At 41.7% G+C, this 25,596-nt stretch overlaps 1 protein-coding gene across 3 annotated transcripts; it reads left to right on the top strand.

The window, feature by feature from the left end:
* Nucleotides 1-16: 16 nt before the first annotated feature.
* Nucleotides 17-24,269, top strand: GINM1 (glycosylated integral membrane protein 1). 3 transcript variants are annotated; one of them, XM_072856139.1, is made up of 9 exons: nucleotides 17-191; nucleotides 4,252-4,365; nucleotides 13,541-13,600; nucleotides 13,778-13,874; nucleotides 16,704-16,855; nucleotides 18,811-18,967; nucleotides 19,744-19,874; nucleotides 21,333-21,496; nucleotides 23,358-24,269. In XM_072856139.1, exons 1-9 carry the CDS (start codon nucleotides 162-164, stop codon nucleotides 23,464-23,466), a joined length of 1,014 nt encoding a protein of 337 aa, XP_072712240.1. In that variant the 5' UTR covers nucleotides 17-161; the 3' UTR covers nucleotides 23,467-24,269. The 3 variants fall into 3 exon arrangements, with proteins under 3 accessions (XP_072712240.1, XP_072712242.1, XP_072712241.1); XM_072856141.1 differs by lacking the exon at nucleotides 17-191 and adding an exon at nucleotides 4,019-4,037; XM_072856140.1 differs by lacking the exon at nucleotides 17-191 and having other exon boundaries at nucleotides 4,074-4,365.
* Nucleotides 24,270-25,596: the final 1,327 nt, after the last annotated feature.

The raw sequence follows: 25,596 nt of genomic DNA, 5'->3' as shown, positions 1-25,596 counted from the left end.
GTGGGCTGCTCCGGGGGCCCTGCCAGGCGCCCTGGAGGCGCAAGGACAGCTCCCCGCTGCGAGCGCCCCCCCTCCTCGGGGCTGGATGCCCCCACAAGCGCGTCGGCCTCGCAGCGGGACGAGCCCCGGGGCCGAGCCAGCCCTCGCAGCTGCCCGCCTCCATGCTGCAGTCTTCCCCGGCGCGAGGAAAGGTGCGTGCCAAACACACCGACGAGCGCGCCCGCTTCCCCTGTTCTCGCAAGCCCAGGGGCTACAGGAAGATACGGCGCGGCTGCGCCCCCACGCCTCTCCCCTCCGGCGGGGAGAGGGCGGGCGGCAGCGGGGCTAGGCTGCCGGGGAGCCCTTCCTGAAGGGGGTGGGAGAAAATGGGGACCCCCAGGAGCAACCTCCTCCGGCAAAGTAGACGTTCTGAGGCTGATCATGCAGCTTTGGAGCGCGGTGCTCACTGAGGGGGGTGTGTGCTTCTTCTACATCGTCAAAGAAAATCACCTTTACCTCACAGTTAGAGGGTTATAAAGTGATTAGCAGTCCCAATATTTGCCTGGAGCACACGGCTCCAGCACAGGCTGTAGTACTAGGGACGACACTGAAAAAACAGACAAGCAAACAGAATTTATTCCCTTCCAATGATGCCATAGCATGATTGTTCTTGTTACAGCTCTACTAATCTAAAGACTTGTTATCTTCAAAGCAAGGGATCCTGCTCTCCTGTGCAGAGAGCTTCCACTTCAGGCTGCGCTGCCTTCACCTCTTCCTGGATCACGCTCTGGTACTCATCGCACAATAAGTCGATTCAAGTCACTAATCTGTTGGGAAACTATTTATTTTTCATTGCTGAATTTGCTTTCTGCCAGATTAGTGACCTGAATTGACTCGCCGTACAGTAAAACGGAACCAGTGAAGGGAAAGGGGGGGAGCAGGAATGCACAGGTAGCAGCACAATGAGGTGCATGTAGGTGGGTAAGAGCAGGATCTCCTCTTTAAGAAGCAGCAAAAGTAATATCAGATCACTACATTATATAACAGCACCTTTATAAATAGCCAAGCAGGGAATTTACCCGCTTTTCTGTTCACCACTATCCTGCTGCATGATGATCCTGGAGACATAGTGAGCTGGTCCTGGGACCAAGACCTGCACTGCAGGGAGTTTTATTCGGCCTCCACAGTGTGCTAGTCTTCAAAGCTGTTTGTGCTATCATCAAGCATTTTGCAGTGTTGTATTGTTTTTGTGAGCTTATTCCTAGTCTGTACATCAGTCCTGAATTGATTCAAGGCTGGTTTTAAGCCATGTATTGCAGTTATTGATAGAAGAAAGCACTGTAGCACACATTACATTTATTACTCTGAAACTTTACGAGGGATGTAAACGGTACATCAGTTTTATGCAAGCCTGTGCTGACTGAAGTTTAACTATTTACTTGCTACTTCAAGAACTCGTACGTCGCACTTCAGTAAGAAAGCATCCCACTTAGGCCAGGCTTTTATCACTGTTTTTAATCATAAAAGAAATAATAATTTCCTTATCCTTTATACTGGCTTTTGCCTTCTAATAACCCATGGCTATAATGAAAGTTCAAAGAAAAAATGGCTTTTCATGATCACTTTAAAAAGTCAGAAACATCACTTCCAACTTAAATATAAAACCACTGAAATACAGCACTTGTGGCACACTCAGCAGCTCAAGCAGTAGTCAGTCTCAGTACCAGATACTTTAAAATGTTACACATTTTAATAGTTACAAATGTCAGGACACGTTTACCAGTAGACTAGAGGAGCCTAGGAGGCACGCGTCTGAGCCAAAAGGGGAAAGCCCTCTTGTGCTCCCAGCCTGTCCCAGCTCTGAGTAGTTATTGAATCACCCAAGGAGAGATCACTTGTGAAACTAGATCACTAGTTATTTAGTTATTGCAAGGAATTTTACCATTTATGTTAAATAAAACTGTTATCCATTGTGCTGTGAGACTAATGAAAGCTTTGAAATTTGGGGAAAACAAGTATGTTGAAAGCATTTTTCGTGCATAATTTTTGCAGTTTTAATTAAGTTCCAGGAGAATAAAAAGGAAGAAAGAGGATTGAAGAAAAGGGGGTGCAAAAGACTGGGAGAAAAAGGAAAGAACAAAGGAAACACAAATGGAAGGAAAGCATTACTTGATAGGTAGTTTACCAGGAAACTTGCAAAAGGAGGCAGTCAAAAAGGAACAGGCATTCATCTCCTATTCCATTTTAGTGAGACGCTAAATTCCTTGAGGTCAGCTGAGAACCCACCCTGAACTTTGCTGAATCTGTAAATTCTGCAGGTCAGTGATCCTTGCTTCCCTGTATTTTTATATACTCTGATACCATTAATTATTATGCCTCTGGTACATTTTGTAACATTTTAATCATGAATCTACTACACAAAATACTGGAGTATTGTAGCTTGCTTTTGCTCATATAGGATTCACCAGTCCTGTTGGGAAGTAACCCCCACTCTTGATTTATGCCCAGAGTGCAACTCATAGTTAGGAATTTAGGTAATTTAAATTTCCTCCCACCAGCACATGCAAATGACTGCAAGTACCAACAAGAGCTGCATTCTTGTATAGCTGCCATCCTATCCCCAAAGACCCGTACGAGGTTCAGCAAAACATCTTGCTGGGGAGCTGACTTACCACGTAGTTTTCTGCCTCATGAGCCTGCACAGTGAACAGACCCTTTAGCTATTTCTTTCAGTTTACCAAACACAACAGATTAAAAAAAAGTCTTAAGGAGTGGTCTAAGAGAAACTAGGTAAACTAGGTGATGGTAAAGAGAGGTGGTGGAAATTAAGACGACAGTTTTTACCCCTTTTTCCGTTACTGGCTTGTGTGATTACACAGAAGGCAGTTAATCAGCGTTATTTTTTCTAATCTCTAAAATAGTACTAACTACTGGTAGTGAATGTACTTAGTGATGACATATTTGAGGTTTTCACGTAATATGTATGAAATATACTTCACAATATATGACTCTCTTAGGCCTCATTTTCCAGTGCCTTGTATCTTGTGCCAGATGTTTATACCAGTGTCTCATGAATGCAAACTGCATATAAAATACTAAGTTTCTGTGGGTTTTATGATGTTCACTATCAACCAAGTGGGAGTCATAGTGCAATATAAAATTAGGCTACAGATTGCTTCAACAGGACAGCTAATTTATTGCCCTGCCCTGGTTATATTAAACCCTCCCTAGACATGCTGTTAAGATGTTTGCCACCCTTACCGTTAGAAAGCTTTTTGCTAACAGATAATGGCAATCTTTTTTGTTGCAAATAAAGGACTTTCTATCTCCATATCCACCGAGGACTTGGAGATTCAGGTTGTTTCCTTTCTCTTTGCCAGAGACTCCTGTGGTTTTGACTGCCGCTATTAAGTTTCCCTCTGTTTTCTCTTCTCTAGGCTGAAGACCTCTAGCTCTCTAAAACTTTTATCTTGTGCTTTCTTCCTTTCTGATGACTCTTTCTGCTCTCCCCTGGAGTACGCTGCCTGCTTTTGCTTTCAAGAAACCTTTCTTGATGTGTGGTGCTCAGAACTCAGCTCAGGATTACTCCGGCCAAATAGCCTTTGCCGTTTACAGGCAGAGCAGGTGGACAACTGCAGGTGCTTACGGGTGCGCGGCAAGTAGGTTGGTTTGATGAGCGTACCTTGGCCATTTCATAAACAGTAGTAATTATTAACATTAGCTATTTGGGTAATTCTCTTTATTATGCAAAGTGCTTTCAAAGGCTGTAATCATCTATCATCAACGGTAACGGGCGTCTGTAGGAGCAGGTACGTGTCCACGCGTTATTCTGCAACGCCTAATTCGGGATCTTCCAGCGGCTACGGTGCCAGGGCAGGGCAGGGCCGGGCCGGGCCAGGCCAGGGCAGGGCAGGGCAGGGCCAGCCCCACCGCCGCTGCTGCCGGCAGCGGTCGCAGGAGAGCACAAACCCAGCTGTTTCTCTCGCTAAACTTTTGTCCCTCTTCCAAAACAAGGTCCCTCCCGAGCCGACACCCGCCCTCAGCGGGGAGCTGGCCAGGTGGCGTGGCCCTTTCTAGTGAAAAAGTTGGTGTGACGGCCGGGGGGCTGCGCCCTGCCCTCGGCCGCCGCCGGGCGGGGAGGAGAGAGGCGGCCTGGCGCGGACGGCCGGGGGCTCCCGGGCTCCCCGGCCCGGCCCCCTCCCGCCGCTTCCTGCCGGCCCCGCCCCTGCCGCCGCCGCCGCCGCCGCTTGTTGATGTTTCACTTTGTTTTAGTTCCCGGGTCGCAAGATGGAGGCGGCGCTGGGAGGGCGAGAGCCGCTGCTGCTGCTGCTGCTGTCGCTGGCCGCCGCGCTGCTGGGCCCGGCCGCGCCGCTGCAGCTGGGCCAGGTACCGACGGGGCCGGGGCCGGGGCCGGGGCCGGGGCCGGGGTCAGGGTCAGCCCCTGTCCCTCTGCCTCCGAGGGGTGAGCCGGGCCCCGCGGGGGCACTGGGCGGCGGCGCGGGCGTCTCCTGGCCGCAGCGGCCGCAGGGCGGCCGTCATTGCCTCGGCCGCAGGCTGGCCCGGCCGGCCGGGCGGCATCGCCGGCGGGAGCCGCTGGCGCCGCTGGAGAAAGCGGGCGAAGCCGGTGGCACCGAAGGGCGGTGTGCCGGCTATGAGGGTTTTTTTCCGGCTGTAGCGCTTGGCAGCCTAAGGGCTGTTAGCCCTACTTACAGTGCTTGACCCGCTGCTCAAGTACGTTTCGGTCTAAAATGTACAAAAATGGTACAAAAGGACAAAATGATGCATCTGCCACAAACTCGGTTACTGTGTGTGTAATGTTTCCCCCCTCCCTTTAATGATTCATTTATATAGGATTTGATATGTCAAAATAAATATCTGACAGGTTGAGGGGGGAGATAGTTACTTCTATCCAGTGTAGATGTATTTATGTTGTATTTCTATGCTTGTCTACCCACATCTTGATGGTTCAGTGCTATAGAAGTATGAGTGCATTAGTTCCACATTTGCTCCTAGTGATTTCTGTACTCTTGAACCAAGAAAAGGTTTTCGATGTATTGGTGTATTATGGGGCATCGTGCTGTCTGCTTTTCCGTTCCAGTACCTATGCTGTGCCTTGGTGAGATTAGTTTTAAATTAAATTTGGTGGCTTTTTAAAGAGTGGGAGGAATTTTTTGGGTACTACTTAGGAGATCTCAGTGGGAATAAAAAGATGTGCCATGGCACTGGTGAGCTTTGACCTCTAAAATTACAGAAGAGAACTGGGTACTTCTGTCAGTACTTGAATCATGACTAAATACGTTCTCTAATTGTTATAAGCACGATCTCCAAAGTGTGAGATCGTAAAGAGGGAAGAGCTGTGTTGGGTTTGTAGTCACTTGTCTAGTCGATGTGAAGTTGCTGTCATGGGAGTAAATTTATTTCCTCCACAGGTGGGTTTTTTTTTCATTTAAGTAAAACCTTTCCAAGAAGGCCTGACAGAGGCCCTGCACTGGCACATCCTGTGCTGCAAAGCAGGATTCCTGGGTTTAATTCCTGGTTTCTGCTTCTCTGTATGAACATTTGAAGAGAGATCTGCTTAGCTCTGATTTCAAAATGGGGATCTAGATCTTCAGACACCTACAAAAGTGCGTCTGTGCTTGAAGTCAGGTGCTCTAAAGAGAGCAGAGAGAGCTCAGTCCTCAGGTACTTTGCTTATCCCTCTGAGAAGGGGAGTGCAAGCTTGAATTTGCCAGAAGACACATGAAGTGACAACAGAATATAGACCTATCCTTTGCTTACCTTCTCCCTAGAAACTATCACACTTTCACACCAAAACTTCAACTTAATAGCATTAAAGTCATTGTAACAGCTGGCAATTGTACAAGACATGGAGGCACATCTGTGCATGCTATCTTTGGATCTGAAAGTACGAGTGAGCATGGCACAGGGTGCTGGAACGCTTCTGTGGAAGCCAGCTTGGGGTCGGAAATAGAATAGGTATGTTTTAGAGTGCTAATAAGGCTTGACTTAGTAACTGGGGTGTAATGCCTGATGGGCATAGCGGTGCTGTTTGCGAGGTTGAGTTTGTCCATTTGTGCTGTACTGCTTAGGTGGTCTGTCAGCTCAGTTTTTGCTAGTTGGAAGTGTCTGCACTTTTTTAGCTTTATACTGGTGTGGTGGCATAAGTATATGCAGAATAGCTCTTGTAAGAGTCAAAAAGGGAACATACACATTTTTACTTCAGTATTTTTTCTTTTTAAATCTCAAACTTAAAAAAATAAAAACTTGTGTTTCCTCCTGCACTATTTCATTTTGTACATACAGGATCATTATTGATGTAGAAGGAACAACACATCTTGAGAAGGTTTTGAGTAGAAGAATTGCTGATTTTCTGAGCACAAGCTGGTTTATGGTGGCCTGATAGGAACAGAAGTGCCTAGGCAGTGGGAATAAGCACAGTGGGAATGCCGCGCTGTCAGGTTGGCTTCAGAAGCCACGAACTCAATGACAGTGGGCGATGGGGTCAGAATAATCATGGTCTTTCCTCAGGATGGCTTGGGACTGCAGACTGGTTGGGAGCAGGCAGCATCAACATGTTCAGCTTTTCTTTGACTGGATGCCACGACTGTGCTCTCTACAATTCTGGGAGTCCACTGGCAGCATACTACTGATAGCTTCACATTTTGTAATTCTTGTACTTGGTATTAAAGTTTACCTCCAAGTTGATGGCCATGATGTTACAGAAACCATAGTGGAAGGACTGAGGAAAAACCTTGAAACATTGGAATAACGTTTTGTAAGTCTGAAATGCTTTTGTTCAGCTCCGGAATGCGAACGCTTCTGTTGTTGTGCAATACTTGTCATTTCTTAAATAAGCTGTTTTGAAATCTGGACTTTTTTTTTTTTAAACATTAGCATGTGTGTTTTGATTTTTCTTTCTCCTGCTGAAATTTGCATGAGCAAAACTGGATTACAGATTGATTGATATTAGACAAAATAAATAAATAAAAAAGATTGGGAATGATGCAACAAGGCAACTGACCTTTACATTAAAGTAATGTGTTTTTCTGGTGCAAGGTCAAGAATTACGTTTTGTGTTTTGGAGTATTTAAGGTGCTGATAGGAACTGGCTAAAAGCACAGTGGGCTGAATGCTAATGCTATGTTGTTTGCTTACTGTGTTTGCCTCTTGATAATTTAGGTTTAGCAGTGTTCTTTCTAAATGGCTTACTTGCCTACCAGACTTTTTTTTTTAGTTTAGTTGCCTGAAAAACATTGTTTTCGGATTATTTGTTGGCTGCAAGAAACCTCTGTGTGGATGGATTATTTCACAACAGAAGAAAGTAATCTTCACTACATCAACCATTTGAGTACATATGCAGTGGGTGTAATGTATTTTAATCAAAGAAGAAACTTGTCAATAGTGACATGCTAAAATGTTTCTTTCATCACTTTATGCCAGTTTCTCTATTAACAGCCTGACGGATGTTCTGAACTTTATGCTTAAAAGATCTGACATCATCTTTCCATGTATATTTGATTATATTAAAGCAGTATGATGCAACCATGTCCCGGTGATGTGAGACTAAGTATTCACCTTTAAAACTCCTGATAAAATATTCATAGTATGAGGTGATTTAACAGGGAGAAAGCAAAGGCGATTAATTCTAGCAACTTACGTAGGGCAAAGGAAAGGATAAGCAATATTATACTAAGAATCATTGCAAAGCAAGGAAGGAATGTAACTGTGCTTGTTCAGAAAAGAAAAGGAAAAGCGTCATGTTAGATTTTTATGTTAACAAAGATAGTTCAGCTTTAGTTACTTAAGCAAATGCTGGATTTCATTATCTTACCCTAAATATTGTCATGCAGTTTAATAATGCCAAACCTTATTGGAGAAGATTTTGTACTAAAACTTTGTAAAATGTGAGGGACTAATTATCGTCCTGCAAACTTGTCAAGTCAAACTTGTCATGTCAAACTTGTACCATGATTATTTCTTAACTGAGTTATGCCTGATTGCAGTTAAGACTCATCCTACAACATAGCTCTGTTTTGAGTCTGATGAAAGAATTATGAGAAACACAGATCACAGAGCCCTGGATTGCAAATATACAGTTACACTGTTTGGAGCCAGTTGTCCATCTGAGTGCCAGGACTCAAATGGTATGAGTTTGGGTGGTAGTTTTGTTTGTCTGTGCAATCACTTTTTTCCCATAATCACTTTTCAAATTTAGAAACAAGTTATTAATTTTGTCTATTTCTTACCTGTTTGGCAACCTTCATTGGACTTTATATTTTCCTATCGCAAACAGGATATCCCAGTAGTGCCTGTGTAATCACTGCGAGGGGATTGTCTGTCTTCCAAGTCTTTGTACAGCTGGCCATCTTGCAAGGCACTATGCCATCTGTTCCTAGTGCTGCCTGCTCCGCTTCCCACAGGCCTTCTAGTGCAGAAAGAGCCTTGTTTGGAGAGCCTCAGTAGAGAACAGCTGTACTTTAAGTGGGTTGGCTGCTAGCGGCTGAATCTAGATGGGGTTTATGTGATTAATGCAGTTGTGTAGGACTTAACAGTTACCCTGTACTGGGAGAAACTGTACAGTGCACCCATCAGGTACCCACTGCCCGTGGAAGTTTTTCCGTGATTCCATAATCAGATCTGTTTTAAGTTCTTGCGTGATTAGACCCAACAGCTTTGTCTTGTGCAGCATTTTTCATAAAAGGCTAAGATTAGGTGAAATGTTCTCTGTTTGTGGGGCATTGCTATAGGGAGTCTTTAAGAATTAATGAATATTCCATTTTAACTTACGCCAGATGCTTTATATTCTTTGCTGCCATCTTTTTCTCATCTTGCTCATCTGCTACTACTGTGATTATACTGCCTCAGTTAACACTCCTGTGTTCTGTTGCAGCACGTGGTAAAAGAGAACAGGTTAGAAAATTATCCCTACCTGCTTATCTCTATTGATCCAAAGTCACAAAAATTCACTAATTCACTGTAATGTATGTCACCACACTGTTAGTGCTGTTGCCTAGCTGTCCTAGAACAGAATGTCATACATTTGTGGTCTAAGTACTGTCCTCTTTACAGGTACTGTGGCCATTACCACTGTAAATATCACTGTTGGAGCACTAAAACAGTGATGAGAAATTGTAGGAAAACTCAGGAGGGACATCTACATCCTATAACAGCATTAGGAATGATGGGACCATTTTTAGTGTAAATTGGAGAGTTTTGTGTGAAAGCATTCACCAGCACAGGAAGGGTTAAGGTGTTGTGAATGATGGAATGGGTGTCACTGGTAAGCTGAAAGCACAACCTGATTCCTAGGGACCTGACTTGCTTCTTGGATCTGTCCTTTGATTCTGACTCTGTCACAGTACAGCTTTCTCAAATATTCAATGAATTCAGGACCTTTTAAATTACAGGACTATCTGAAATTTATGTGAACTTTCATGATATTATTAATACTGAAAAGTGCATTGTAAGTAATACAAACAAGTTTTACACTCACAGTTCAGGCTTCTCCAGAACTTGACAGTGCAATATTATGGGTTACTGCAGAGGACCCATGTCCTGCTCTCAGTGACTTTGTTACTACAGGATTGGCTTACTATGCTTTTGATACACAAAATAAGTGATGTGGGGTTATTTACTTTTCTTAGTACTGAAGTGTATAGCCATAAGACATATCTTTAAACACTTTTTTTTTTCTTTCCTAAGTAGTGAGTTTTGTTATGGTAACATTAAAAAGTATTTTCTCTGTTGAAATCAAAGGATGTTTCATAATCTCTAAGTCTTCACCCCTAGGATTGGAAAGATGGGAATTTGAATTACCACTGGAGCACTTTCTAGCAAGTATGGCTTGTCAGGCCAGACATTTCATCATGAAAGCATGGTACAAGCACTATTGGCCTGCCCAGTCTCTTTCCCTCCCGGTTTACAAGCATTAACAACATATGGCTCTTGAGCACTTATTAATGAGCAGATATCAAGGGGGTACAGGGTTGTGTTAACAGGGGGAATGCTGTGCATCACCCATTCCTTGCTGTGGGTGAAAGTGGGCCAGCTGGGATGTCAGTCTGCTCTCCTGTGAGCTGCTTGCAATAATCCCTTCCTCTTTCCCCCAGCCCTCCTGCCTGGCTTTTCGTTGTGTTTGGCATGCATCGTGTGGTTCTTGCCCTCATGTAGATGTTGGTATGGGGTGTGTAGGGTCAGGAAGATTGGCCACAGCAGGACCCATTAAGTTGTGGGTGCAGCACTGCAGGAGAGACCAGTGGGAAGCCATGGGAAGGCAGCAGTGAGGAACTCGCCTCCAAGGAAAGATTAAGTGAGCTGGGAGTATTAGCATAAAATCAGGACGACTGAGTTGGAGGACTGTTATTTTCCATGGGAAGACGCTGTGAAGAGTAATGAACGACCTGTTCATAAATTGCAGCAAGGAAGCTTCAGGTTAGACATTAGGAAAACTTTTAAAGTTAAAGCTAGCTGAGCACTAAATAGTTGAGGAGAGTGTGAAATTTTTGGACATCACTGGAGAGCTTTAAGAATAAGTTAAATTAACATCTGTCAGGAATGACATCAATACAGTTGATTCTGACTCTGGAAAAGTTGGTCTTCCTCTGGTCCTGGAGATGTTTCTGTATCAGTTTGGGAATGTTTGGAGCAAGAACAATTGGAAAACTGATTATTTGTTAGCATCAAAACTTTGAGATCTATTTGAAATGTTTCTTAGCAAGAATAGCACCAAGTCTTTGAGACTGCTTAGTGAAGAGGCAAAACAGGAACGTATGACAACTCAGGAGAATGGATGTACAGAACATGGGAAGTCATCAGTAGGAGAATTTGTTGGAGCTGGATGTGAGCAGACTGGTCACGGGAATGGCAAGAATATGAGTTCTCCATTGCCTATGAACACAAAATTGCAAGGGTCATGGCGTAGCCGCTGTAGTGGAGTACTAATCATTGCTCTAAATTATTGAGCAGCTTTATGAACCTGTGCTGTTCAGAGGATGCCCCGTCACCTTGCCTCCGATCAGGGGGAGATGCTGCGAGGGCAGCTAAACCGTGCAGCAGAGCCAGTCCAACAGCCTGTGGCTGTCAGCGCAGGTAGCCCAGCTCCTTCCTCCCAGCTGCGTGCTTGCATCTTTCGTGCTTGTCTGGTTCTTCCTTGCTTGTCGAACTGACAAAAAAACAGTCCGTCAAAAAAAAGGGAAAGTTTTCCTGACAATATAATGAGCTAAATTGGCTCACTGGCTTGGCATAAATGAAAAGGAAGGATGATGTGCAGGAGAGGAAAGATCTACACTGTCTCTCTTAGTGGCAGAGGCAGCAAGATGCTAAGCTGTCTTATTTGTCTGCATACTATGATCTATTTTTTGTAACTTTGACAGCACAGAAGTGATCCACTGAAATATTTTAATTTCTTAAACATGTAATATGCTCTTAAAGTGCGAGTTTTAAGTATGTACTAGAATTCATCACTGTGCTTGTGGATACTACGTCAACAGAATTGACAGCTGTTGTGAAGAAAATTAATCATCACATATATAGCTCATTTTGTACATTTAATGCTCAATTGTTGAGCCCATCTATCCTGCCCCATGCCCTTCATTTTCAAATGAAGCATTTGATTAAAAAAAACGTAGGGGGATTTTCCTTTTTTTCAGCAGTTACAGGCTAGCAGTCATTTCCTTTTTCTTGTAATCTCAGTGAGTCACTTTGTAGATGTTGAAAAAAGATTGCAAAATACTTTCTGTGTAAAGGAACTCAAATTTCATTTGAGGCTTAAAAGCAGAAGGAATATTAAGACTGCCTGGAAAATCCATCTTTTGGGCCCTTTGAATTCCCAGAAAAGAGAAAAACCTGAGAAGTCATGACACAAGGTTTTGGTAATCTGTTAAGCAGTTTGAGGGTGTAAAAGAAGTACAGCTCTGAATGCTAGATAAATTGCTAAAGGAATATTTAGCATTGTTGAAATATACAGAATTTTCAAATCTTGAGAAGAAAATAAGTGGTTTGAGGAAGTTACAGGATGACAGAATAGATTACATCCTATGATTATATTATTGATCTGGATTATCTTTTCAGTAATAGACTTCCAGTTCTCTAAGTAAATTGGTAATTTTAATTTACTTTGAATAGCTAGCATTTAAGTTTTGAAGAAAAGTCAGTGTAAACACCTGTTTCCTAGAAAGGGTATCGAGAAAGAGATTTCTCTTTGGTCTCAGTGTCCAGAGAGTTTTCCTGCTGATTTGACAAATGCGTCTGAGGCATCAATGACAAGTCAGTTCCAATCAAAAGGTTATCTGTGTTAGATTTTAAACCATGCTTGTCATGATGCCAGATTTCCGCTGAATCAGATTCGGATGTTGTTTTTCAGTTTTTGGTAATCCTGGCTACCTGCGTTTACTCATTAACACCTGTTGTTTTAAGGCATTTTTTACATTATAGTCATACTTCAGAAGCTCTCTGTTCATGAATTGTGAGTATATTGTGCTAGGTAGTGTATATTTCAAGTATTTCTTGCCTGAAAATGTAAGTGTTTTATAAAAAACCCGAACAAAAAGCCTTTTTATGTTTTGGGTTTTTTTAAATTTATTTTAAATTCTGGGCAAGTTCAACTTTCTGTTGAGACATGACTCACTTTTTAGCTGTTAGTTGTGAAACCATGACTCAAACACAGAGCTAAAGAAGATGCTGAAGGTATGGAGAAGTTTTCCAGAGGAAAATGAAACATGATTAGAATCATTTAAGGCTTCCAAAAGGCAAATAAGGAGCTTAACATTATTTTTGAAGATGACTCAGGAAAGCAGTGTGGCAATCATTACTTTTGGCTATGTCCAAGAGAGGTTTGGCTTTTGTATGTAGGTTTTGTCAGGGGCAGGCCTGGGAGATTTAAGGTCCCATCTGCAAAAGAGCCCCTGAAATTACAAGGGTGAAATGAGAGGACAGAATGAGTGAGTCGATAAATTTACAGCAATTGGGATCTGAAAGAAGGAAGCAAATCCCCATTAGCTGTGAGTTTGCAGGTGTCCTGTGTGGCATAATTTGGGAATGATAACCAAAGAAAAGAACCAGCATTACTGCTGACACTGAAAAAACTGAGTGTTCTTTAGTATAGGCTGACATATATTATATTATACTTCACCTTGAAGACTAAGTGGAGCACTTAAAAAACATTTACAGATAATCTGATTTTTACCTTGTATTGTCTATTATTTTTCAGCTAATATGAGAGACTTCTTTTCCACTATATCCATGTGAAACAAGTTCACCTGAGAATTTAGCTTGATTATTATTATTTCATCTTTCTTTAAAAAAAGCCTTATACATAAGGGGATGCAGCTGTCATTCTTTCTCATCAGTCCTCTTTATTAAAAAGAGAGGGGAAAAAAAGGCGAACCCTTACATGAAACAGGTATTCGTCTTTCTTCTGTCTGCTGCATAGAAAGCCTGGGAATGTGCTCTGGGGATTGGACATTGTCATTCTGTCAGGACAGTGTGTGAAAGCTGCCTGTGGCCTGCAGTGGCTTATGTGTTTGCACAGAAACTTAAATCTCTTCTCACTGTTCTTTTCCAGGAAATGATCAGAGTCAATGTTATGATGTTGAAAACCAGTGGAGAATTTCACAAAGGACAGGTTGGTCCAGTTTTTCTATTTATTCAGTGAATTAATATGCAGTGAAACAAAGTCTGCATATGGATTCAAATATATTGTTTTGTCTGACGTCAGTCAGTATGAAGTGTGTTCCTCTGAGAACAAAATTGTAGCATAGGGCCAGGAGCCATACACTCATTCTGTCTGTCTGTCTTTCAGGTTGTTTTTAATATCACCTATGTTAATGGACAGGTATATCTAAATGATTTTCCTATGAAAAGCGGGGTTGCCCACATAACATGTCAAACAATAATATGTGAGTATTCTCTCTTTTTTTGTTTTTGTTCCCCCCACCCCGGGGTATTTGGCTTCCCTGTTATCTAGTAACCAAAGTTTACAATGACTACATGTTCTCGTACTCTGCAAACCTGAGCATTGTAGAAGCAAATCAATTCCCAAGGTAGGGTAATTTTGCTACTAAAATGGATGGAAAAAAAAATCTTGCTGCCTTGTTCTCAAGTCATATTCACATGCTTATATGTAAATGGTCTAATCTGAAATCCAGACTCTGCCTATCTTCTCAAAAGCATGTTTTGCACTACAAGCTAGACAATGTAAGCAGAAGGATGCAACTCCACCCTGCTATTGGCTGTGTCCCTAGGTTAGTTGGCATATATCCAAAAAGAGATTCAGTAACACAAGTATGAATTATTGTTAGGAAGATCTTTTAATTAGCTCGTTTCTGTGTCTATTAGACAAACAAGTTTCTGCTGGATAGGATATTATAGCACAAATACTGCGGCTTTGCTAGTGTCCTGCAGTGGTTAATGACTGAATTATCTTGAAACTGCTGTTTTTTCCACTGGTTCAATGCTACGCCTTTTGTGAAAGACCAGAAAGTACTGTGATTTTTTTGAGATACACAGAGCATACTGTATAATTAATTAAACGAGGACCATTATGCTCATTTGTCAGTCAGTCTCTAGCTTGGTTTCTGAGGTCATCCTTTCCTTACAATCAGACATTTACTTAGAAAGTACTAATGCTTTTTCTAAATTGCTTCTCTGAGCCATGGCCTTGTTTCTTGAACCCTTCCTTCCCAAGCACGATCAATTATTAATTTGCTGCTGTTTCTTTGCAGGAGAGGGAGAGCAGTAATTCATTTCTCTCTTTCTGGGACAGTTATGTTCCTATTGCTTCCATTTTTTCTGTCCTAGGGTAGAAAAACATGGCAAAATGTCATTTACCTGCAAAATAATTGACTCCAGAAAAACAGATATTATTTCATTGACTAATTCTGAGAGAAACTGAGCACTCTACTGTAGTTCCTATTAATTTCCCAAATCATAGTTGTATAGCTTGCAGTGACTACAATTATGAACGTGAATCTGAAGCAGTAAGAAAAATACTGATTTGACCTGGGAGTTGGGAACCTGGAACTCTCTATCTCTGTGTTTGGGTCTGAGTCCTCAGCACAGTCCTTCTTTCTGTTATCTGTAATGTTTGTGCTATTTATTTACTAAATCCTCGATGATAGATTCAGATAATGTTTGTAAAATGCTAAAGGAATATCGAGATGCTTGTTACCTGTTAACAGAGGGGAAAAATACTCCTGAATGTATGTAAAAACAAAAGCATGAATATTTGGCTCAAGTTTGGAATATTAGAGACCAAGTTTCCTGAATGGTATTGTCTGGACACTGTTGTCAGGTCATGCCTGGCACTTATATCCCCACTTGAAGTTGCCACAAATCTCAATTTTGGAAGAGTGAGTGTCTTTCACGCCTGTTGAATGTAGTGAGGATTGAGCAGCTGGACGCATGAAAGGTTGGGACCGCAGGGAGCTTCAGCTACTTGGCATCTTTCAGGCTTTGGTCCTTTAATGTATGCTTGCGGCTGTAAGTCAGGAGGCATTCAGCCACCAGGTTAGTGCTCTGGCTCACACCTATAGGGAACCTTTCTCTTTCTCTCTAACCTCTTTCTCTCCTTCTGCCACTTATTTTCACAATCGAAGATATTGCGAAACAATGCCAAAAAGTATTTTTCTATATTTAAAATAAGCAAAATAGCTTTATGAGGAAAGAGGTCATTGCATAAAAGTTAATGAACACACTGAGTTGTTACTGTGTAACTGAAAGACACTAGTCCGGCATTCCCCCACGTTGCCTCTTAGGCTCAGCACTGCAAGGGACACACAGCACTAGTGGCTTAGAAACAGGGGCCAGTTCGGTCTCAGTTTGTGTACCTTGCTATCTGCATGCTGGACAGATCTGTCACCTCCACTCTTGCACTTCTGCAGCACTTCAGTTCTAGCATGCCCTCACCTGTAGTAGAGGCATGGTAGCTGGGAAGAGGATACTAACTCTATGCAAAAACACCGAGGGTAGAAAGGCAGTTCTCTGCATGCTTGTGGAATATTAGGTTATTGAAATAGCTGAAAGCTTTTGGGTAGGGAGAGAGTTTGAGGTGTCATGGTCACATAAGAAAACAGGGCCGGGAGGAGAGAAAACATGTATGAGGGAACTGACGCTCATCTTGAGTAGTGTATGCAGTGTGTGTGGTAAAGAGCGTATTTGTTTTTGTATTGAGAGGAAGAGGAATGTTGTGCGAATCAAGATGTTTACACAGGTGGCTGGCTGGGCTGTGGCATTACTCTTAGAACTCCTTTGGACAACTAAAATAAGAATGCAGCAATAGTGAAGCCAAAGAGTGCTGCTTAGAGTGCTTAAATGCAAACCTCAAAGGCAGGGATGCAACGTTGTTTGCAAGCTCCCTCAGTCTGGGGGTCATATAGTGCTGCCGTTGTCTGCTGGGTTATATCATGAGACCTGCTCTGAGCTTGAGGTCGTGATGTACTGGGAAAAAATCATGGCATCTGTTTTACCTGTTGCCCAGATTACTGCTGCTTATAACCGCAGTTACTGGCAGTGTTAAGGACATCAGCATAGTACAGACTTCTGTACAACTGTTCAGGCATCTCTGGTTTGATGGTAGTGGTCCTCTGTAGTTGTAACGACTTTTCCATTCAGATGCTACGTGTGCAAAGGCATCTGTGTCAGAGTTGCAACTGTTTGCCCCACGGTTGTATACTGCTTTCTGGTTGGGATGGTTTCTCTTTGAAAACTGTGACATTGTGTGTTAACAGTGGAGAACGGAAACTTAGATAACTTACCAGATCAGCAGCGCCTGGGAACCGTCAGTGTTCGCATCATGGTTCACGAGTGGCCTTTGGCATCCAGTTCTGATTTGCAGCTGATTGTCATTCAGGAAGAAGTGATAGAAATTGATGGACAACAGGTAAAAAAAAACCCCAACATTCTGCTTGTTTTTAATTTAGGAGAGGCAAGTAGTTACCAAGGATTAAAAGGTTCGCATGTGTCTGTCTGGTGGTTAGAGCACAAAGTATATAATCTAATGCTAGCTAGCACAGTACTGAGGGAGGTAATACCAACCTAAGTTGCCTGTATAGTAGCAGGAGTGTTTCATGAGGAGACTTCAAGTTTTAGTGCTTCTATTCGTATTTTAATAATTAAGTGTTGGATGACTTTCCCTTAAGCTTGTTAGAATATCAGTAACTGTCACATGCTCTTTCAAGATGAGTGTTTATGCAAGCAAAGTCACACTCACAAGCAATACTTCATTTACAAAATAATGTACAAAATAAATAAAAGGGGCATGGGCTTGTTCTGAGTCCTGAGGTTTTCCCCATTGTTTATTCCAAGCTAACAAAGCATTTCAAGCATGTAGCATGGGGAACAGCTTGCAGCAGCAAACTCTTATGGCAGGTGGGCTTGTTGTGAAAGCCCACAACACCTGAGAGCTTAGCCTTAGAATATTTTGCATGTAAGATAATTAATTCATTTGAATAAAAATCTTGACATCATGGATTTTGAGATGAACAAAAAAACCCCCCAAATTCTAACTGTATTTGCACAAATACCAGTGAATGTGAGGGATTACAATTCTAGCTGAGATTGAAATGTGCAGAACTGAGTTCTCAAAATCGCCTATAAGGTATAGTTATTTTTCCAACAAGAGAGGTTCTGGAGAGAAGATACCGCTGCTGAAGCCAGCAAAAGTGTCAAATTTTTGTTTCAGTACATGTCTGCATTTTACATGTGGCCAGGCTCTTTTGAAGCTGGCTTGTGTTCTGCTACCTTTTTTTTTTTTTAAAGGAGAATTATGATAATAGCATTGGTCCTTAATTAATTGCATACTCAAGCATGTAGTATTTTTTACAGGGATCTGCATCATGTCAAAATTTTACTCTGTTAATGAAAAATCCCACTGAGAGGTTTGAAGCTTTTCTAATGAGGTGTTTATCCCACTAGTAGGAGGCTAATATATCCTGGTTTGGTTCAGTTGTTACGCAATAGTGGTGGTGTATTTCAGATTTCAAACTAGACATCACACTGCGTTTCAGATTTTCATAGGGACCTGGTAAGAACCACCAGAAAGCTAATGCTCTTTCCTTAATTGTTCCTTTAAGTCAAAAGCTTTCAATCTTTCTCATTAGTTATCAGCTGACAGTAATGATCATCTGTTTCATTGCATTGTTCTGTGCACGTTCAAAGCAAAAGGAGACTGTTGGTTGGCCTGTGGCTCTGAAAGCACGAGTGAAAGTGTATCACATGCTGCATTCCTCTGTTGTTAATTATAACTGCTACATAGAAATATAACTATGGTCACAAACACTCTGCATTTCTGTCAGTTCTTGGCTTCACAATGCAGTTATTGATGTTAGTAGGAGTTATGCTGAACGTGTTCTATATAAGCGATGCTTGCAGTGATTATTAAGTGAAATGGGTCCAGTGTGTCACTGGAAGAGGAGGAAGAAAACTATTCTTTCGGTTGTTGGAAAAAAGCAACGTTACTGCAAAAGCAGAAGTGTCAGTCTTGCCTCAGCAACACTTTCAATGTTTGCAAGTGCTCTTTCACTACATACTTGAGTTTTCCATGCCCTAAAATGCCTTCCCGAATGAGCTATGCAAGACTTGGTTAAAAGCCCATGGAGTGACTACCCCATGCTTTTGCAGGGAGAGAGAGACCCAGTCTGCTCAGCATATTTTCTAATGTGGTATAGTCTATAGAAGTGGGGTAAGTAAAAACAAAGAATGCTAATTCGTGTTGTAACATTCCTATGTCTAAATCATAATGGCTTAGAGTTTTCTGTGATGTACTGGTTTTCTCTGCCAGCCTACTTCACTCTTACTTTAAACTCAGTAATATCAACAAGTTTGCATCTCTTGTAGGTTCAGCAGGAAGAAGTAACAGAAATAGATATTTTAGTAAAGGACCTGAGAGTACTTAGACATTCAAACTACACTGTCCCTTTGAAAGAGAGCATGCTGTATTCCATCCCAAGGGACAACGACATGTTATTTACACTTCCCAGCCTCTCAGGAAAAGGTATCTCTCTTAGCTGTTACATAACATTTTTATCCATAGTTGATGTATTGCTTTACAAGGGTGAAAGAACATCATTATTCCTATGTTTTACATAGTAAACCAGTTTCTTCATTAACAGGGAAGTGTTTTGTTTTACGTGGTTTGTTTTTTGTTTTTTTTTTAAACACCCTTTGTCTTCTACTCAGGCTGTTGAATTTAGGTGTTTTGTTTGTTTTCAAATCTGTTCTCCTTTGAAGCACTTCGTACTTATCAATCTGCAACCCGGACATCTTGCAGGAATAAATTTTTGTCTCAGTGCTATGATGGAAGTTTCTCTAAAGCTCCCCCTTTTTCCTGAGAATGAAAGAGAAAACTGGAGAGGAAATACCCGTCTGGGTCACTTCCAAACCAGAGAATAGTTTTACGTTATCAAACTTGAATAACTTAAAAGCAAGAGAAGTTATTTGATGCCTTAATCTTATTTCAGTTTTGTTTAATCAAAAACTCTCAAGGATTTCATAGGAGATGAATATTTTGATCTAGTTCATCACCTTTTAATCTGGTGACAGCTGAAATGTACAGCTAAGGGCACAGCTAAAGGCTGTACTGTAACACTGCTTCTGCTTCTTATCAAGTTCACTACTCAAGTAAAAAAAAAAAAGTCAGCCTTCTGTGTTCTTGCTGTAAATGTGTGAGAACTGTACCATAAGTATAAAAATGCAGCATGCCTTTGTTTTCCTGAATAGTGAGTCAAATAAAAAGCAAGCCCCCCAGTAAATTTAGCTTTTCTTCTTCAGATATTCAAGATCCACTGCAAACTACCAGTCAGTACCTCATCCGGCAAGTAGAAACTACAGTAGATGAAGAGACATTACCTGGCAAGTTACCAGAGACCCCTCTTAGGATAGAGCCTCCATCTTCTTACAAGGTAGTTTTGTGGTTTGTTTGTTTGAATTATTAGTATATACCTTTAAAGACCAGTCTAAAAAGGAGAAGCATTTTTTTTCCCTCCCTCTGTTTTTTTCCCCCCCATTTCCCCAGAGATGAAATGCATACAGCTTGGTGACATTTCTAGAAGGAAAAGTTGTAGTAACATGCTGCAGATAGAGCTGAATGTTATTCAGTATTACAGTTTGAGGGAATAAACTTCTTTCCCCATTTGTAGCATTGTCTACAGAAACACATACAAATACTATGTTTTCCTCCTTTGTGGATGTTTACAGAACAAACCAAACCCAGCATTGTCAGGATTCATATAGTGGGTTTTCCTCATGTAAAGACCAAACACAACATACATTTAAAGATGGTAAGAAGGTGGTATATAACATTCCTAGGCCTTTGTCTTTGGTCCTTTATTTTTAATTTGAAAAAAAGCAATATAGTATGTAATAACTCATTTCTGGAAGAGAGAATTGCCATTCCTACTTAACCTAGTATTGACTTCTCAGAGTACTGTTTTGCTGCTTTATATTTGTTAAAGACCAGGATTTTCTGTGGTGTGAGGTATCTGACAGTAGCTGACTTCCATAGAAGTTTAAGAAATCCCCACAGCTAGCCACTAAGGAGAACAGACTTTTACAGACAAACTCTAGGAAACTTTAAAAAAAGTTTCCTTAAATTACCCCTTAGCGGTGAGAAATTGTTGGGGTTTTTTTCCTCCAGTAGGAATCAAATGGGTTTCTAAATCCTGCAGTGTTCTGACTTCACAGATACTTCATGACAGTGAGTTGTGATATTTACATTATGCCAAGCTGAGCATTCATAACAATTTCAAATATTGTTTAGCTTTAAATTACATAGTTTTCTCTGTCTCTGCTTAAGTGCTTACCCCTCTGGGAGATGGGCCATTGGTCTCAGCCACTGTAAGAAACACAGTAACAGCTTGAAAAGTTTCAGTTCCAGATTAGGTAAGGATGGGCTTGATGGCGGCCTCTGTGGCTGAAAGAAACGCTTTATAACCTACTGCTGAGACAGGAGGGCCAAAATAGTAAGCTGAAAGCTACAGAGGGGCTAGAGAAGGTGCTGCCCCTCTCCTGGGCTGTCAGTAACCCTTTCCCTGCTGTACACTGCCATGGTATCATAGCTTCTCTGCACCTAGGCCAGATAGCTCACCCTTCACCTGCTCTGTGCAAGTGGCCTTTATTTTTCAAAGTGGCCTTTCCTTTCAGGGAACTCTGCTAGGATGAGCAGAGAACTAAACCTTCCAAACCTTGTAGAAGAAAGAGGTCTGAGTCACCAGTCAATTCCATCCTGCTTTTATGTATGTTTAAGCATACATAAATTTAAGTAAAACTGTCACCATGTAATGTGATTCACCAGGGGCTACAAAAACTGCACTTGCTATGTTTTGCAACCTATCGTTTTATTTTTACCTGTTTGGTTGTAGGTGATGTGCCAGTGGGTGGAAGACTTGAGAAAAGGGTTGTGCAGATTCTGGTTTCGATCTTTACCCATCTTCTTTAGTTTGATGGAAGTCATCGTAGTTGGAGTTGTTGGAGCAGCTCTTATTCTCAAAGTCTTAAAGGTGATTTTCCCTTCCTGTGAAAACAAGTAAGTAATTTTTGCTATTTTTTTTTTCTCTGATGAAAGCAAAACATGAACTAAAAAGTCTTTCAAGAAGCAGCCCCATTCTGTAGGAAGATGATGGCAACACTTCAGCAAAAAGGCTTCCAGTAACTTTCCATTCCAAGTGACCTTTTGACACATAGGCATTTCAGAGGAACATGGGAAAATCTTTCATTGGAAATGTCTTTAACTTGGCAGTCATACTGCCAAATTTTTATCAAGTCTTCTAAGGACTACATTGTGAGACACCGTTAACATAGCTCTGAGAGAGGAGGGTGGAAGCTAGAGCTAAACAATTCCACCAACTCTAAAGCTTTTCATACTCCTGCTGTGTCGGAGTTATTATAGTAGTTATGAAAGGCCTCAAGTTTGGCTTTGCAAATTTGTACAGGAATTCTCCAAGGAGGAGCTACCTCTGTAGGCAGCCTACAAGCCATAGTGATTGGTGCTAGCATTGGTGGCAGAAGGTCATAAATAAAGGTGATTGACTGCAGATGGCTTTATTCACTCAGTTGGTGTGTTACCAGCACCACTCATATTTTTCAGAGAAGCAAGCTCTCAAAACCAGGGGTGGAAAGATGAATTAGTAACTGCAGCTAAGAAATCAGGATAGACTTAGTGCTGGAATGGGCAATCATGTACATTTTAAAGCAACCCAAGTCAGTTCTGGAAGACCTAACCCTTGGAACCATACATTCTTTCAGAAGTGACTGACAGAGTAGCATGCTTCATCACCCACAACAAGCACAGCTGATGTCTTCAAATGCAACTGAGCAGCTGTGCTTCTGAATGGCCCTGAGTGCAGTTAATTTATGCACCCACCCAGGGATATGAGTGGCCTTAGTCCTCCTGACAGAGCTAGAAAAATGGAGGGTTGGAAGATCAGGGAGGTTGGAAACTGCAGTGACAAAGGAGACCGTGCTTCCCCCTGACATTGCACAAAGCGTGCTATCAGTTTGGAGTACTTCATGTAACCAAGTTGTTAGAGCAGAAAAAGTGAAGAAACACTTTGTACCACCCCCAGCAGTAAGTAGCCTAACATTGCCACGTGTGAAACTTTGAACTAAGAAGAACTAGGAAAAAAATTCTAATCCCCATAAACTGTTCAGCAAAGTGTCTGATGGCCTGTCCATGGCAGAGGTCAGTACAGAGCAGAGGAAGCAGCCTGCAGTAATTTCTCTTCCAATTGGAGAACGCAGGGCTTGTGCATAGCTTATCAGAGTATTTCAATAAACTATAACACTGGAAGGATGGTACTCCCCCCCCTTTAAAAAAAAAAAACAACCAACCACAAAACCAAAACCCAATACACCAAAACCCACAGAGTCATTTTCTTGCTGCCTGTATAAAGTGGTCCTGTAAAAAGTGGTAAAGGTTTAATTCTAAACCAGCAAGAACGAGTAGAAGGTCTCATTTGGTGAATGACACAGTTGCAGATGTGAGTCAGGACTTCGTCCCAAGTCTTCAATGCCACTCTACAGTACGCGGATAGAACTAGAGGCTTTAGCTAGTCTTGGAGAAGTAGGTGCAAGAGCCTGACAAAGTAGCTCCTGACAGCAGACAGTTTCAGGCTACTATGAAATTGAGCATATAGAGCCTATGCTGCTGATATTTCAGATGTAGAAACTGTGTGAAGCAACCCCTCTGAAAGCACAGTTAGTACATTTTGGAACCGGTTTTCCATCAAGTTCTCATTCTAGCTTCATAAAAGAGGTACTATGAGGGTAATACTTACTTGATGCATTGATTTAAACTAAGTTTGGGGAGTTTAAGAATAAATCTAACTTTTAGAACACAAAATTGTTTTGTGTATCACTTTCTAATGCCAGGTAATCTTACCTTTCAGAGGCATCCTTCTCCTGGATCGAATCAGCTTTGTACCTGTGATTACCATCAGCTTGCCTTCAGATCTTCCAGACAGGAAAAATAATTTAGATAAGAAAGCATGCACTTAATACTGTATTTACTTTGGAGTTACTGTTTTTTAAAAACAAATTTTTAGTTGACCTGAAATTTGGCACTTGATCTTAATACCTTGTTTGTTTCCTACTAAGAAAACTAAGTCAGTTGATTAATTGGTAAAGGGACACTCAGGCTGTGGCCCAAAGCTGACTTCCCTGTGCCTCTCTGTAAACACGCAGCCTTTTCAGAAGCTTCAAAATAAAACAGCTTTCCACCCTGAGGACTACCATTGGTTTTAACTTCTGTGAAGTCACTTTTCCACACCTCAGACAGGATGCTGACTGCCTTCATGCCCATAGATAAACCAGGTCAGCTGTCCTGAATAGTGAGATGGTGAAATTCAGGGTGTCCTGAAGTCTCCAGATGGCATTCTTCAGGAAAGGACGAAGGAGCATCACAAACATTAGCTGTGCCTGCAAGCCAAAACAAAGCTGCCCAACGTGGTTTCAGGTCTCTTAGGGTCGAGTGTGCCTTGCAAGGAAAATATCACTACCAAATACTTGTGTTACTCAAGTAATTTGACATTTTATATATGCAAAACAAAAACTAAAAAGGCAGATTTATATTTCAAGCACTTTACACTTTTATGGTCCCTTCCACTCATAAAAATTGTTAGCACTTGTAAACGATGTGCTTTTTGTATCTGTGACAGCAGTACTATGTGAAGTCTCAAAAGGAAAAAGAAAATTCTACAAAATTTTACAGAAGTATTGGCTTACTGTTGCTAAGTAGGCCCAGTCTGCCCATGCTGATTTGTACTGTTAAATTTTTCAAATAAACATTTAAATTGTTTATTGGACTGTGTTCATGTGTGCATCTATATTTAGTTACATAAAACAGCAGGTTGCCAAGTGTGTTAGATGCAGGGTGCTATTTGGTTTTTAGCTTTTCATTGTTCTTAGTTACAAAAACAGTTTGTCAGAAGAATGACTAGGGAAAAAAAAGAATCTTAACTACCTGGCATTAGACTGAGCACAGTTATCATTTGAGTGATCAGAATTATCCATGCTCAGCTTCAGTTGTTACAGTGAGGGAGGAAAGCTAGGATTTCCAACATGCATACACCTCCCCCCCCTAAGGAAAGATTATCCTAAGTTTGATGAGCTCTGCGAGTTACTCATCTATGTGTCCTCACAGCTGGTCTGTGACAGGAACAACTCAAGAGTTGTCTCAATAAACTGACAGCACCACAGTGGTAGGAGAAACATTTCTAACACTGAACTGCCTTGAAAAAAAAACCAAACCAAAACCCACCACCCAGCAGTGCAGCATGGTATATGTCAGCAGAAGACAACAGGGATGCTGCTCAAACTTCCTTTTTTTTTTTTAATTTTTTTTTTTTTTTGTTCTAGCACCTTGTGGGTTTGTACTTCGCACTTACTTCCTCAAGCTCAGTGTCATTAGAGCATAGGATCCCAAACATTTGCCAGGTACCCAGCCGAGGAAGGATGATGGAAGCAGGGGATGTGTCACAACTGACTGGCTGCTTCAGGCAGGTGCAGAGCCTGGAAACCCTTGCGCAGGGCAGCTACTCTGCTGAGCTGGAACGAGCGGCAGTGACTGACATTCCTGGAGCCCCAAGCAGCGCTTTCCAGGACCATGCCATAAGAGAGCTACCATAATGATAACAGAACCACGTAAGACAGAGGTGATGCTAAGACAGAGCTACAGAGGCATCTGAACGAAGAATGCAAGGTAGTGAAAGAAAACACATGACAGAGGCTAAACAGGAAACCGCTGAGACTCTTAGCACGGGCATGGTGACTGCATCTTGTTGAAGCAAATCTTCAAACAGTCATAGGCAAACTCCTCTTCCATGTATGTGGAAATTAATGTTCTTTCCACTTCACGGACATAGCCCTGGCCCTTTCATTAACAGTTCAAATAGAAGTGATGTATAAGGCTGAAGTTTAGCTTCTTACTTGGAAAAAAAAAAAAAAGATACATGACAGTTCTTCCTTACTGCACAAGCATAGCATGAATTGCAATGCAGATGGAAATTCAGCAGCTGTTAGCATGTGCTCTTTGCATCCCTACTTATGAAACTGTAAACCAAGCACCTGCACAGCAACAAGGAGATTTAACTCAATTCTAAACAGCTGCAACAAATAGATGAGGGGTTA

The sequence above is a fragment of the Ciconia boyciana genome, chromosome 3, assembly GCF_034638445.1.
Source record: "Ciconia boyciana chromosome 3, ASM3463844v1, whole genome shotgun sequence".
In the NCBI taxonomy this organism is placed as follows: domain Eukaryota; kingdom Metazoa; phylum Chordata; class Aves; order Ciconiiformes; family Ciconiidae; genus Ciconia; species Ciconia boyciana.
Note: the sequence above shows the minus strand (reverse complement) of the source record. Positions and strands in the feature narration are given on the sequence as shown.

Bases quoted from the DNA above. Each gene is read 5' to 3' on its own strand.
- GINM1 (XM_072856139.1), top strand. From the start codon at position 162: ATGCTGCAGTCTTCCCCGGCGCGAGGAAAG. The intron at 192-4,251 runs GTGCGTGCCAAA...ACTTTGTTTTAG, and splicing joins CTTCCCCGGCGCGAGGAAAG to TTCCCGGGTCGCAAGATGGA. The intron at 21,497-23,357 runs GTAAGTAATTTT...CTTACCTTTCAG, and splicing joins TTCCCTTCCTGTGAAAACAA to AGGCATCCTTCTCCTGGATC.